Source organism: Pelobates fuscus, chromosome 8, assembly GCF_036172605.1.
Source record: "Pelobates fuscus isolate aPelFus1 chromosome 8, aPelFus1.pri, whole genome shotgun sequence".
NCBI lineage: Eukaryota > Metazoa > Chordata > Amphibia > Anura > Pelobatidae > Pelobates > Pelobates fuscus.
In genome coordinates, this window is record NC_086324.1 from 3,085,531 (window position 1) to 3,100,944 (window position 15,414).

At 48.4% G+C, this 15,414-nt stretch overlaps 1 protein-coding gene across 2 annotated transcripts in view; it reads left to right on the forward strand.

Annotated features, from left to right (window-relative positions):
- MARCO (macrophage receptor with collagenous structure) overlaps positions 1 to 15,414 on the forward strand; it is a 159,175-nt gene that overhangs the window by 106,188 nt on the left and 37,573 nt on the right. Inside the window, exon 4 of one of the 2 annotated variants that reach the window (XM_063428516.1) lies at positions 12,458 to 12,493. The exons of the other annotated variant lie outside the window; for it this stretch is intronic. Coding sequence (XP_063284586.1) covers positions 12,458 to 12,493 — 36 coding nt within the window. The remainder of the gene's footprint in view (positions 1 to 12,457; positions 12,494 to 15,414) is intronic. 2 annotated transcript variants of the gene reach the window in all.

A 15,414-nucleotide genomic window follows, 5' to 3' on the forward strand; every position in this document is an offset into this window, starting at 1 on the left:
AGTGTAAGCTAATAGCAGTCAGTGTCCTTAAAGCGGGTGTGTCAGGCCTTCAGCGTGTGCTCTGCTGACCCCTGCCAGTGTACTTTGACAGTTGGCACTCATAGCTGATGTCTCTATAGCGTGCTTTTACAAAGAAAAACGTTTTTCAGTGTAAGCTAATAGCAATCAGTGTCCTTAAAGCGGGTGTGTCAGGCCTTCAGCGTGTGCTCTGCAGACCCCTGCCAGTGTACTTTGACAGTTGCCACTCATATCTGGTGTCTCTATAGCGTGCTTTTACAAAGAAAAAAAGGTTTTCAGTGTAAGCTAATAGCAGTCAGTGTCCTTAAAGCGGGTGTGTCAGGCCTTCAGCGTGTGCTCTGCAGACCTCTGCCAGTGTACTTTGACAGTTGCCACTCATATCTGGTGTCTGTATAGCGTGCTTTTACAAAGAAAAAACGTTTTTCAGTGTAAGCTAATAGCAGTCAGTGTCCTTAAAGCGGGTGTGTCAGGCCTTCAGCGTGTGCTCTGCAGACCCCTGCCAGTGTACTTTGCCAGTTGCCACTCATATCTGGTGTCTCTATAGCATGCTTTTACAAAGAAAAAAAGTTTTTCAGTGTAAGCTAATAGCAGTCAGTGTCCTTAAAGCGGGTGTGTCAGGCCTTCAGCGTGTGCTCTGCTGACCCCTGCCAGTGTACTTTGACAGTTGGCACTCATAGCTGATGTCTCTATAGCGTGCTTTTACAAAGAAAAAAGTTTTTCAGTGTAAGCTAATAGCAATCAGTGTCCTTAAAGCGGGTGTGTCAGGCCTTCAGCGTGTGCTCTGCAGACCCCTGCCAGTGTACTTTGACAGTTGCCACTCATATCTGGTGTCTCTATAGCGTGCTTTTACAAAGAAAAAAAGGTTTTCAGTGTAAGCTAATAGCAGTCAGTGTCCTTAAAGCGGGTGTGTCAGGCCTTCAGCGTGTGCTCTGCAGACCTCTGCCAGTGTACTTTGACAGTTGCCACTCATATCTGGTGTCTCTATAGCGTGCTTTTACAAAGAAAAAAAGTTTTTCAGTGTAAGCTAATAGCAGTCAGTGTCCTTAAAGCGGGTGTGTCAGGCCTTCAGCATGTGCTCTGCCGACCCCTGCCAGTGTACTTTGACAGTTGCCACTCATATCTGGTGTCTCTATAGCGTGCTTTTACAAAGAAAAAAAGTTTTTCAGTGTAAGCTAATAGCAGTCAGTGTCCTTAAAGCGGGTGTGTCAGGCCTTCAGCGTGTGCTCTGCAGACCCCTGCCAGTGTACTTTGCCAGTTGCCACTCATATCTGGTGTCTCTATAGCGTGCTTTTACAAAGAAAAAAAGGTTTTCAGTGTAAGCTAATAGCAGTCAGTGTCCTTAAAGCGGGTGTGTCAGGCCTTCAGCGTGTGCTCTGCAGACCTCTGCCAGTGTACTTTGACAGTTGCCACTCATATCTGGTGTCTCTATAGCGTGCTTTTACAAAGAAAAAAAGTTTTTCAGTGTAAGCTAATAGCAGTCAGTGTCCTTAAAGCGGGTGTGTCAGGCCTTCAGCATGTGCTCTGCAGACCCCTGCCAGTGTACTTTGACAGTTGCCACTCATATCTGGTGTCTCTATAGCGTGCTTTTACAAAGAAAAAAAGTTTTTCAGTGTAAGCTAATAGCAGTCAGTGTCCTTAAAGCGGGTGTGTCAGGCCTTCAGCGTGTGCTCTGCAGACCCCTGCCAGTGTACTTTGCCAGTTGCCACTCATATCTGGTGTCTCTACAGCGTGCTTTTACAAAGAAAAAACGTTTTTCAGTGTAAGCTAATAGCAGTCAGTGTCCTTAAAGCGGGTGTGTCAGGCCTTCAGCGTGTGCTCTGCAGACCCCTGCCAGTGTACTTTGACAGTTGCCACTCATATCTGGTGTCTCTATAGCGTGCTTTTACAAAGAAAAAAAGTTTTTCAGTGTAAGCTAATAGCAGTCAGTGTCCTTAAAGCGGGTGTGTCAGGCCTTCAGCGTGTGCTCTGCAGACCTCTGCCAGTGTACTTTGACAGTTGCCACTCATATCTGGTGTCTCTATAGCGTGCTTTTACAAAGAAAAAAAGTTTTTCAGTGTAAGCTTATAGCAGTCAGTGTCCTTAAAGCGGGTGTGTCAGGCCTTCAGCATGTGCTCTGCAGATCCCTGCCAGTGTACTTTGACAGTTGCCACTCATATCTGGTGTCTCTATAGCGTGCTTTTACAAAGAAAAAAAGTTTTTCAGTGTAAGCTAATAGCAGTCAGTGTCCTTAAAGCGGGTGTGTCAGGCCTTCAGCGTGTGCTCTGCAGACCCCTGCCAGTGTACTTTGCCAGTTGCCACTCATATCTGGTGTCTCTACAGCGTGCTTTTACAAAGAAAAAAGTTTTTCAGTGTAAGCTAATAGCAGTCAGTGTCCTTAAAGCGGGTGTGTCAGGCCTTCAGCGTGTGCTCTGCAGACCCCTGCCAGTGTATTTTAACAGTTGCCACTCATATCTGGTGTCTCTATAGCGTGCTTTTACAAAGAAAAAAAGTTTTTCAGTGTAAGCTAATAGCAGTCAGTGTCCTTAAAGCGGGTGTGTCAGGCCTTCAGCGTGTGCTCTGCAGACCCCTGCCAGTGTACTTTGCCAGTTGCCACTCATATCTGGTGTCTCTATAGCGTGCTTTTACAAAGAAAAAAAGGTTTTCAGTGTAAGCTAATAGCAGTCAGTGTCCTTAAAGCGGGTGTGTCAGGCCTTCAGCGTGTGCTCTGCAGACCTCTGCCAGTGTACTTTGACAGTTGCCACTCATATCTGGTGTCTCTATAGCGTGCTTTTACAAAGAAAAAACGTTTTTCAGTGTAAGCTAATAGCAGTCAGTGTCCTTAAAGCGGGTGTGTCAGGCCTTCAGCATGTGCTCTGCAGACCCCTGCCAGTGTACTTTGACAGTTGCCACTCATATCTGGTGTCTCTATAGCGTGCTTTTACAAAGAAAAAAAGTTTTTCAGTGTAAGCTAATAGCAGTCAGTGTCCTTAAAGCGGGTGTGTCAGGCCTTCAGCGTGTGCTCTGCAGACCCCTGCCAGTGTACTTTGCCAGTTGCCACTCATATCTGGTGTCTCTACAGCGTGCTTTTACAAAGAAAAAAAGTTTTTCAGTGTAAGCTAATAGCAGTCAGTGTCCTTAAAGCGGGTGTGTCAGGCCTTCAGCGTGTGCTCTGCAGACCCCTGCCAGTGTACTTTGACAGTTGCCACTCATATCTGGTGTCTCTATAGCGTGCTTTTACAAAGAAAAAAAGTTTTTCAGTGTAAGCTAATAGCAGTCAGTGTCCTTAAAGCGGGTGTGTCAGGCCTTCAGCGTGTGCTCTGCAGACCTCTGCCAGTGTACTTTGACAGTTGCCACTCATATCTGGTGTCTCTATAGCGTGCTTTTACAAAGAAAAAAAGTTTTTCAGTGTAAGCTAATAGCAGTCAGTGTCCTTAAAGCGGGTGTGTCAGGCCTTCAGCATGTGCTCTGCAGATCCCTGCCAGTGTACTTTGACAGTTGCCACTCATATCTGGTGTCTCTATAGCGTGCTTTTACAAAGAAAAAAAGTTTTTCAGTGTAAGCTAATAGCAGTCAGTGTCCTTAAAGCGGGTGTGTCAGGCCTTCAGCGTGTGCTCTGCAGACCCCTACCAGTGTACTTTGCCAGTTGCCACTCATATCTGGTGTCTCTACAGCGTGCTTTTACAAAGAAAAAAGTTTTTCAGTGTAAGCTAATAGCAGTCAGTGTCCTTAAAGCGGGTGTGTCAGGCCTTCAGCGTGTGCTCTGCAGACCCCTGCCAGTGTATTTTAACAGTTGCCACTCATATCTGGTGTCTCTATAGCGTGCTTTTACAAAGAAAAAAAGTTTTTCAGTGTAAGCTAATAGCAGTCAGTGTCCTTAAAGCGGGTGTGTCAGTCCTTCAGCGTGTGCTCTGCAGACCCCTGCCAGTTGACACTCATATCTGGTGTCTCTATAGCGTGCTTTTACAAAGAAAAAAAGTTTTTCAGTGTAAGCTAAAAGCAGTCAATGTCCTTAAAGCGGGTGTGTCAGGCCTTCAGCGTGTGCTCTGCAGACCCCTGCCAGTGTACTTTGACAGTTGCCACTCATATCTGGTTTCTCTATAGCGTGCTTTTACAAAGAAAAAAAGTTTTTCAGTGTAAGCTAATAGCAGTCAGTGTCCTTAAAGCGGGTGTGTCAGGCCTTCAGCGTGTGCTCTGCCGACCCCTGCCAGTGTACTTTGCCAGTTGACACTCATATATGGTGTCTCTATAGCGTGCTTTTACAAAGAAAAAAAGGTTTTCAGTGTAAGCTAAAAGCAGTCAATGTCCTTAAAGCGGGTGTGTCAGGCCTTCAGCGTGTGCTCTGCAGACCCCTGCCAGTGTACTTTGACAGTTGCCACTCATATCTGGTTTCTCTATAGCGTGCTTTTACAAAGAAAAAAAGTTTTTCAGTGTAAGCTAATAGCAGTCAGTGTCCTTAAAGCGGGTGTGTCAGGCCTTCAGCGTGTGCTCTGCCGACCCCTGCCAGTGTACTTTGACAGTTGCCACTCATATCTGCTGTCTCTATAGCGTGCTTTTACAAAGAAAAAAAGTTTTTCAGTGTAAGCTAATAGCAGTCAGTGTCCTTAAAGCAGGTGTCAGGCCTTCAGCGTGTGCTCTGCAGACCTCTGCCAGTGTACTTTGACAGTTGCCACTCATATCTGGTGTCTCTATATCGTGCTTTTACAAAGATTTTTTTTTTTTTTAGTGTAAGCTAATAGCAGTCAGTGTCCTTAAAGCGGGTGTGTCAGGCCTTCAGTGTGTGCTCTGCAGACCCCTGCCAGTGTATTTTAACAGTTGCCACTCATATCTGGTGTCTCTATAGCGTGCTTTTACAAAGAAAAAAAGTTTTTCAGTGTAAGCTAATAGCAGTCAGTGTCCTTAACACCTTAAGGACCAAACTTCTGGAATAAAAGGGAATCATGACATGTCACACATGTCATGTGTCCTTAAGGGGTTAAAGCGCGTGTGTCAGGCCTTCAGCGTGTGCTCTGCAGACCCCTGCCAGTGTACTTTGACAGTTGCCACTCATATCTGGTGTCTCTATAGCGTGCTTTTACAAAGAAAAACTTTTTCAGTGAAACATAGAAACATAGAAACATAGAATGTGACGGCAGATAAGAACCATTCGGCCCATCTAGTCTGCCCAGTTTTCTAAATACTTTCATTAGTCCCTGGCATTATCTTATAGTTAGGATAGCCTTATGCCTATCCCACACATGCTTAAACTCCTTTACTGTGTTAACCTCTACCACTTCAGCTGGAAGGCTATTCCATGCATCCACTACCCTCTCAGTAGAGTAATACTTCCTGATATTATTTTTAAACCTTTGTCCCTCTAATTTTAGACTATGTCCTCTGGTTGTGGTAGCTAATAGCAGTCAGTGTCCTTAAAGCGGGTGTGTCAGGCCTTTTAGCGTGTGCTCTGCAGACCCCTGCCAGTGTACTTTGCCAGTTGCCACTCATATCTGGTGTCTCTATAGCGTGCTTTTACAAAGAAAAAAAGTTTTTCAGTGTAAGCTAATAGCAGTCAGTGTCCTTAAAGCGGGTGTGTCAGGCCTTCAGCGTGTGCTCTGCAGACCCCTGCCAGTGTACTTTGCCAGTTGCCACTTGTAACGGACCGTTTCAGCATAAAAGGGGAAAAATCCGTTTAGGCGATAATCCCTTTTAGATACACCAGCAGCTACCATAAGCACCAACTTCCCGAACTCCCAAACTGCACGAATTCACCAACTCTCGAACAGCAGACACACTAACCCTGGAAGCAGCCGAACAGGAAAAGCAATATGAACAGCTTACACTCCTGGCAGTCGGCATACAGTCCCCTTTCCCCCCCAAGAAAGAGACACACTCCAGCTTCAGGGTTAAACAGCAACAACACTGATTTATTCACACACAGGCTTATATGAGATTCTCCCATGCAAGGGAGGGGTTTACAGTACACCAATCCAGTCTAAGGTACAACCCACACATCTCCTCCCTCCAACATATCTGTTAACACAATTAACAGGGACATATTTTTACCCAAGTTTTGGATGTACCCTAAATACTTGGGGTACATCCACAAATCCAATATCTCCAGATAGCCCTAGTCTGGAGGGACAACATATGTTAAAATCAGCCCATTCGGATAAACGGTTCGGGAGTTATGGGACTTTAAAGTATTGACCGACCGCATGGGTAAAGTATCCGAAAACAGTTCCATGCATTTTGGCCCTGCGGTCGGTCACAAACAAGGGAATGAAAACAGACGAATTGCCTGTGTTATAGAGACTAATGGGGGATTCGTATGAATCCCCTTGTTGGTGGGGTTCTTTCTACCGAACGGCGGGCCATTCGGTAGTTTCCATACGAATTTCTGGAAGTATGGAGGTCTCAGCGGTGTTTGCCTAGTTGAGTGTCCGATTTTAGTTCCAGACACTCGACGGCAAAACACCGCTGTTCGGTAGTTTAAGATGGCCGCCGCCACGTGTTAGTTTCCTGAATGGCGGCCACCCAGAGGACAAAGACCACACTGCACTGATTGCCAATTACCCGTTTGCAACATTGTTGCAAACGGTAATTGGAGGCACACTTAGTCCTGGGTGGTCTGGTTGTTCGGTAGTTTCCTCAATACAAGGAATGGAGTGATTCTACCGAACAATCAGATGAAGGCTGCATATATATATATAACCCAGGTTAACTGCATACATAAATACATATACAATATACAGGCAGTACAATAGAATATGCTTCACAGTCTTAAAGGGACAGTAGTCCCAAAATGTCCATCGCTGATTTTAAAGGGCCAGTAGCAGCAATATAAATTATTACATGCCCAAATATAGTCTTTAAAGTGCAATATGTCCAGGGGCCATAGTCAGCGGGCAGGAGGCTAGCAACCAGGCTTCTCCAGCTCACAGTGGCGAAGTTGGTTTCGCCACACCACTCATATCTGGTGTCTCTATAGCGTGCTTTTACAAAGAAAAAAAGTTTTTCAGTGTAAGCTAATAGCAGTCAGTGTCCTTAAAGCGGGTGTGTCAGGCCTTCAGCGTGTGCTCTGCAGACCCCTGCCAGTGTACTTTGACAGTTGCCACTCATATCTGGTGTCTCTATAGCGTGCTTTTACAAAGAAAAAAAGTGTTTCAGTGCAAGCTAATAGCAGTCAGTGTCCTTAAAGCGGGTGTCAGGCCTTCAGCGTGTGCTCTGCAGACCTCTGCCAGTGTACTTTGCCACTCATATCTGGTGTCACAATAGCGTGCATTTAACCAAAAAACTTTTTTCACTGTTATAGATTGAATAGCAGTTAGTTGTCCCAAGCGTCTGTGTGTCAGGCCTGCTCATCTGCCCACAGTCAGGTGTCTGTCAAGGACATGTTTGAGTGTAAGAAGCCAATGTCAGAAAGTCACCCCCTTGCCCGGCTTCTGACAGCTGGCTTGTCTGAACTATTAGCCCGCCAGCTTTTACCATACAAGCTGGTGGAGTCTGAGGCGTTCAAAAAATTTGTAGCTATTGGGACACCGCAGTGGAAGGTACCCGGACGAAATTTCTTTTCACAAAAGGCAATCCCCAACCTGTACTCGATTGTGCAAAAGGAAGTAATGGCATGTCTGGCACACAGTGTTGGGGCAAGGGTCCATCTGACCACTGATACCTGGTCTGCAAAGCATGGTCAGGGCAGGTATATCACCTACACTGCGCATTGGGTAAACCTGCTGACGGCTGGCAAGCATGGAATGCATGGCTCTTCAGAGGAGTTGGTGACACCGCCACGACTTGCAGGCAGGCCTGCTGCCACCTCCTCTACTCCTCCTACTCCATCCTCTTCCATAACCTCCTCGGCTGAGTCCTCTTCTGCTGCTGCGTCTTGCTCCACATCAACGGCACCCCCCCCAGCTCCCCAGGTACTATTCCACATCCCGGATACGGCAGTGTCACGTCGTCTTGTGTTTGACTTGCTTGAAAGCAGAGAGTCACACCGGACAAGCACTCCTGTCCACCCTGAACGCACAGGTGGAAAAGTGGCTGATTCCGCAGCAACTGGAGATCGGCAAAGTGGTTTGTGACATCGGAACAAATTTGTTGGCGGCATTGAAGTTGGGCAAGTTGACACATGTGCCGTGCATGGCACATGTGTGTAATCTGATCGTACAACGCTTTGTGCATAAGTACACAGGCTTACAGGACGTCCTTCTTGTCTCTGTACTTAACTGCCAACAGCTCCTCTTGGCGCAGAGCTGAGGTCTCCCCCCTTCGTAGCCGGGTGCGTGCAAGTTGTCCTGGGAAACCTGTGCTGTTCTTTTTAATTGTGCCGCAAGCTACTGTATCAAAACAGTACAGTAGCTTGAACAAAGGGACACTTGTATAAAAATTGTCAGTATACAAGTGGTACCCTTTGTTCATCAGGGGGAATATCAGGTCCCAGACAATCTTGCCACTGGTTCCCATATGTTCTGGGCAACCTGGAGGGTCAAGGTGGCTATCCTTTCCCTCGTACATCCGGAAGGCCTGAGTATACCCAGTCTCGCTATCACAGAGCTTATACATCTTTACACCATACCTAGAGCGCTTGGAAGGAACATACTGCTTGAATCCCAGCCTTCCCTTATACTTCATCAGGGATTCATCCACGCATATATTCCTTCCAGGTGTATAAGCCTCTGCAAACCTGGTAGCAAAGTGGGTAATCAGGGGGCGGATTTTATACAGCCTGTCAAACTGGGGATGCTCCCTAGTGGGACACAGGCTGTTGTCGCTGAAGTGCATGCAATGCAGAATCATTTCCTACCTCTTCCTCGACATACATTGGGAGTAAATGGGGGTAGAGCAGATGGGGCTACTGCTCCAGTAGGAGCGGATGGAGGGCTTCTTTATGATGCCCATTAGCATAGTCAGTGCCCAGAATATTTTAAATTCTGTCACAGTGTGTATCTTTGCCAAAAAAGAGTCCGGATTTGTAGCTCGGAATTGATGGGCATATAAATTAGTTTGGGCGACAATGTTCCCCAATACAGGGATCCTTAGGACAGGTGTCAATCCATTTCTGCCAAGTGACCCTATGTAGGGGTAACAGTCTCTATTCTGCTCTGGTCAGTGTGTATCAGGGATCCTTAGGACAGGTGTCAATCCATATCTGCCAAGTGACCCTATGTAGGGGGAACAGTCCCTATTCTGCTCCGTGTCAGTGTGTATCATGGTCTCTGAGGACAGGTGTCAATCCATACCTGTCAAGTGACCCTATGTAGGGGGAACAGTCCCTATTCTGCTCTGTGTCAGTGTGTATCAGGGATCCTTAGGACCCTATGTAGGGGGAACAGTCCCTATTCTGCTCTGTGTCAGTGTGTATCAGGGATCCTTAGGACAGGTGTCAATCCATATCTGCCAAGTGACCCTATGTAGGGGGAACAGTCTCTATTCTGCTCTGTGTCAGTGTGTATCAGGGATCCTTAGGACAGGTGTCAATCCATATCTGCCAAGTGACCCTATGTATGGGGGAACAGTCCATATTCTGCGGTGTGTCAGTGTGTATCAGGGATCCTTAGGACAGGTGTCAATCCATATCTGCCAAGTGACCCTATGTAGGGGGAACAGTCTCTATTCTGCTCTGTGTCAGTGTGTATCAGGGATCCTTAGGACAGGTGTCAATCCATATCTGCCAAGTGACCCTATGTAGGGGGAACAGTCTCTATTCTGCTCTGTGTCAGTGTGTATCAGGGATCCTTAGGACAGGTGTCAATCCATATCTGCCAAGTGACCCTATGTAGGGGGAACAGTCTCTATTCTGCTCTGTGTCAGTGTGTATCAGGGATCCTTAGGACAGGTGTCAATCCATATCTGCCAAGTGACCCTATGTAGGGGGAACAGTCTCTATTCTGCTCTGTGTCAGTGTGTATCAGGGATCCTTAGGACAGGTGTCAATCCATATCTGCCAAGTGACCCTATGTAGGGGGAACAGTCTCTATTCTGCTCTGTGTCAGTGTGTATCAGGGATCCTTAGGACAGGTGTCAATCCATATCTGCCAAGTGACCCTATGTAGGGGGAACAGTCTCTATTCTGCTCTGTGTCAGTGTGTATCAGGGATCCTTAGGACAGGTGTCAATCCATACCTGCCAAGTGACCCTATGTAGGGGGAACAGTCTCTATTCTGCTCTGTGTCAGTGTGTATCAGGGGCTTTGAGGACAGGTGTAAATCCATACCTGCCAAGTGACCCTATGTAGGGGGAACAGTCTCTATTCTGCTCTGTGTCAGTGTGTATCAGGGATCCTTAGGACAGGTGTCAATCCATATCTGCCAAGTAACCCTATGTAGGGGGAACAGTCTCTATTCTGCTCTGTGTCAGTGTGTATCAGGGGCTTTGAGGACAGGTGTCAATCCATACCTGTCAAGTGACCCTATGTAGGGGGAACAGTCTCTATTCTGCTCTGTGTCAGTGTGTATCATGGTCTCTGAGGACAGGTGTCAATCCATACCTGTCAAGTGACCCTATGTAGGGGGAACAGTCTCTATTCTGCTCTGTGTCAGTGTGTATAATGGTCTCTGAGGACAGGTGTCAATCCATACCTGCCAATTGACCCTATGTAGGGGGAACAGTCTCTATTCTGCTCTGTGTCAGTGTGTATCATGGTCTCTGAGGACAGGTGTCAATCCATACCTGTCAAGTGACCCTATGTACGGGGAACAATCTCTATTCTGCTCTGAGTCAGTGTGTATCAGGGGCTTTGAGGACAGGTGTCAATCCATATCTGCCAAGTGACCCTATGTAGAGGGAACAGTCTCTATTCTGCTCTGTGTCAGTGTGTATCAGGGTCTCTGAGGACAGGTGTCAATCCATATCTGCCAAGTGACCCTATGTAGGGGGAACAGTCCCTATTCTGCTCTGTGTGGGGAGGAGGAACGGATAATGAGTAGCTCGGCATCCAACCTTGTGCAAATGGGGTCTTTCATGCTGTCGTGCCTGTTGAGGGACCCTCGTATAAAAAGGCTGAAGGAGAACGACCTGTGCTGGGTGTCCACGCTACTAGACCCCCGGTATAAGCAGACAGTGGCGGAAATGTTACCGAATTACAAGTCGGAAAGGATGCAGCAGTTGCAAAATAAATTAAAAAGTATGCTTTACACAGCGTATAAGGGTAATGTCACAGCACAACGGGAATCTAACAGGGGAAGAGGTGAAAGTCATCCTCCTCCTCCCACGACCACGCCATATCTGCCAAGTGACCCTATGTAGGGGGAACAGTCCCTATTCTGCTCTGTGTAAGTGTGTATCATGGTCTCTGAGGACAGGTGTCAATCCATATCTGCCAAGTGACCCTATGTAGGGGGAACAGTCCCTATTCTGCTCTGTGTCAGTTTGTATCAGGGATCCTTAGGATAGGTGTCAATCCATATCTGCCAAGTGACCCTATGTAGGGGGAACAGTCCCTATTCTGCTCTGTGTCAGTGTGTATCATGGTCTCTGAGGACAGGTGTCAATCCATATCTGCCAAGTGACCCTATGTAGAGGGAACAGTCTCTGATTCGTGTATCAGGGATCCTTAGGATAGGTGTCAATCCATAACTGCCAAGTGACCCTATGTAGGGGGAACCGTCCCTATTCTGCTCTGTGTCAGTGTGTATCAGGGATCCTTAGGATAGGTGTCAATCCATATCTGCCAAGTGACCCTATGTAGGGGGAACAGTCCCTATTCTGCTCTGTGTCAGTGTGTATCAGGGATCCTTAGGATAGGTGTCAATCCATATCTGCCAAGTGACCCTATGTAGGGGGAATAGTCCCTATTCTGCTCTGTGTCAGTGTGTATCAGGGTCTATGAGGACAGGTGTCAATCCATATGTCAAGGTGTCAATATGTCATATGTCAGGTGTCAATCCGTATCCATTGTGATTTAGGAATGTTAGGTGATTTCTGCCCTTTATGGATTAAAACCAGACTCTGCATCAACTGTGTAATTTTCCATGGGACTTTTGCCATGGATCCCCCTCCGGCATGCCACAGTCCAGGTGTTAGTCCCCTTGAAACAACTTTTCCATCACTTTTGTGGCCAGAAAGAGTCCCTGTGGGTTTTAAAATTCGCCTGCCCATTGAAGTCAATGGCGGTTCGCAAACGTTTGCGGAAGTTCCCGTTCGCCATTCGCGAACCGAAAATTTTGTGTTCGCGACATCACTAGCAACCAGGCTTCTCCAGGTTGGTTCCGCCACAGCAACACTCTCTGCCAATGTTCTAACATCCGCTATCAGACTCTCCCCAGCTATCCGCAGATTCACAATTTTTAGCAGTTTGAGTTTAGGCCATGCTTGCTGTCTTGCTTCCGGTATGCCCCCCCTGGCCATCAGTTAGAGTGTTATATTGACAATGTGAATAAAAAAACACCTCTAGTGGTTAATAAAATACAATAACACCTGTGTTCTCCAAGCTGTGTTCTCTGTGATGAGTGAGAGCGGTAATTAGTGGCTGTTTTATTTTCAGGATCTCATGGAGCCCGAGGACTGCCTGGATTTCCAGGTAACTGACATTACACACAATCTGTTCTGTATTGCATTATGCAGACAATGCGCTGAAATAAAAGGCAAAATAGTAAAAACTATACTCTATTCTTAGCCATTGTTTGCTGTAAGTCCCCTGGACTTGAGCTACCTGCAGAGAACAGGAAATGTATATTTATCTCTCAGGCAATCGCTGCACTGACTCCATTCAGAATGCTACAGCGTCCCATAAACCCCTGCTCCACGCAGCATCCCATAAACCCCTGCTCCACGCAGCATCCCATAAATACCTGCTCCAAGAGTCATCCCATAAACCCCTGCTCCACGCAGCATCCCATAAACCCCTGCTCCACGCAGCATCCCATAAACCCCTGCTCCATGCATCATCCCATAAACCTCGCTTCGCGCAGCATCCCATAAACACCTGCTCCATGAGTCATCCCATAAACCCCTGCTCCATGCGTCATCCCATAAACCTCGCTCCATGCGTCATCCCATAAACCCCTGCTCCATGCGTCATCCCATAAACCCCTGCTCCATGCGTCATCCCATAAACCCCTGCTCCACGCAGCATCCCATAAACCCCTGCTCCACGCGTCATCCCATAAACCCCTGCTCCATGCGTCATCCCATAAACCCCTGCTCCACGCAGCATCCCATAAACCCCTGCTCCATGCGTCATCCCATAAACCTCGCTCAACGCAGCATCCCATAAACCTCGCTCCACGCAGCATCCCATAAACCCATGCTCCACGCAGCATCCCATAAACCCCTGCTCCACGCAGCATCACATAAACCTCGCTCCACGCAGCATCCCATAAACTCATGCTCCACGCAGCATCCTATAAACTCCTGCTCCACGCAGCATTCCATAAACCCCTGCTCCACGCAGCATCCCATAAACTCCTGCTCCACGCGACATTCCATAAACCCCTGCTCCACGCGGCATCCCATAAACTCCTGCTCCACGCGGCATCCCATAAACCTCGCTCCACGCAGCATCCCATAAACCTCGCTCCACGCAGCATCCCATAAACCCCTGCTCCATGCGTCATCCCATAAACTTCTGCTCCAAGCGTCATCCCATGAACCTCGCTCCACGCAGCATCCCATAAACCTCGCTCCATGCAGCATCCCATTAACTGCTGCTCCACGCGTCATCCTATAAACCCCCTGCTCCACGCAGCATCCCATAAACCCCTGCTCCACACGGCATCCCATAAACCCCTGCTCCACGCGGCATCCCATAAACCCCTGCTCCACGCGGCATTCCATAAACTCCTGCTCCACGAGGCATCCCATAAACCCCTGCTCCACGCGGCATCCCATAAACCCCTGCTCCACGCGGCATCCCATAAACTCCTGCTCCACGCAGCAGTCATAGTATCACCCTGACCCACGCGGCAGTCATAGTGTCACCCTGACACACGGGGCAGTCATAGTATCACCCAGACACACGGGGCAGTCATAGTATCACTCAGACACACAGGGCAGTTGTAGTATCACCCTGACCCACGGGGCAGTCATAGTATCAATCTGACCCACGGGGCAGTCATAGTATCACCCAGACCCACACGGCAGTCATAGTATCACCCAGACCCACACAGCAGTCATAGTATCACCCAGACACACGGGGCAGTCATAGTATCACCCGGACCCACACGGCAGCCATAGTAACACCCGGACCCACACGGCAGCCATAGTATCACCCTGACCCACGCGGCAGCCATGGTATCACCCTGACCCACGTGGCAATCATAGTATCACCCAGACCCACGGGGCAGTCATAGTAAACACCCAGACCCACGGGGCAGTCATAGTATCACCCAGACCCACGGGGCTGTCATAGTATCACCCAGACACACGGCAGTCATAGTATCACCCTGACCCACGCGGCAATCATAGTATCACCCAGACCCACACGGCAGTCATAGTAAACACCCAGACCCACGGGGCAGTCATAGTAAACACCCAGACCCACGGGGCAGTCATAGTAAACACCCAGACCCACGGGGCAGTCATAGTATCACCCAGACCCACACGGCAGTCATAGTAAACACCCAGACCCACGGGGCAGTCATAGTATCACCCAGACCCACGGGGCAGTCATAGTATCACCCAGACCCACGGCAGTCATAGTATCATCCAGACCCACGGGGCAGTCATAGTATCACCCAGACCCACGGGGCAGTCATAGTATCACCCAGAACCACGGGGCAGTCATAGTATCACCCAGACCCACACGGCAGTCATAGTAAACACCCAGACCCACAGGGCAGTCATAGTATCACCCTGACCCACGCGGCAGTCATAGTATCACCCAGACACACGCGGCAGTCATAGTATCACCCAGACACACGGGGCAGTCATAGTATCACCCAGACACACGGCAGTCATAGTATCACCCAGACCCACACGTCATAGTATCACCCTGACCCACGGGGCAGTCATAGTATCACCCAGACCCACACGGCAGTCATAGTATCACCCAGACCCACACGGAAGTCATAGTAAACACCCAGACCCACGGGGCAGTCATATTATCACCCTGACCCACGCGGCAGTCATAGTATCACCCAGACACACGGGGCAGTCATAGTATCACCCTGACCCACGGGGCAGTCATAGTATCACCCAGACACACGGGGCAGTCATAGTATCACCCTGACCCACGCGGCAGTCATAGACCCACAGGGCAGTCATAGTATCACCCTGACTCACGCGGCAGTCATAGTATCACCCAGACCCACACCGCAGTCATAGTATCACTCTTACCCACGGGGCAGTCATAGTATCACCCAGACCCACGGGGCAGTCTTAGTATCACCCTGACCCACGCGGCAGTCATAGTATCACCCAGACACATGGGGCAGTCATAGTATCACCCAGACACACGGGGCAGTCATAGTATCACCCAGACACACGCGGCAGTTATAGTAT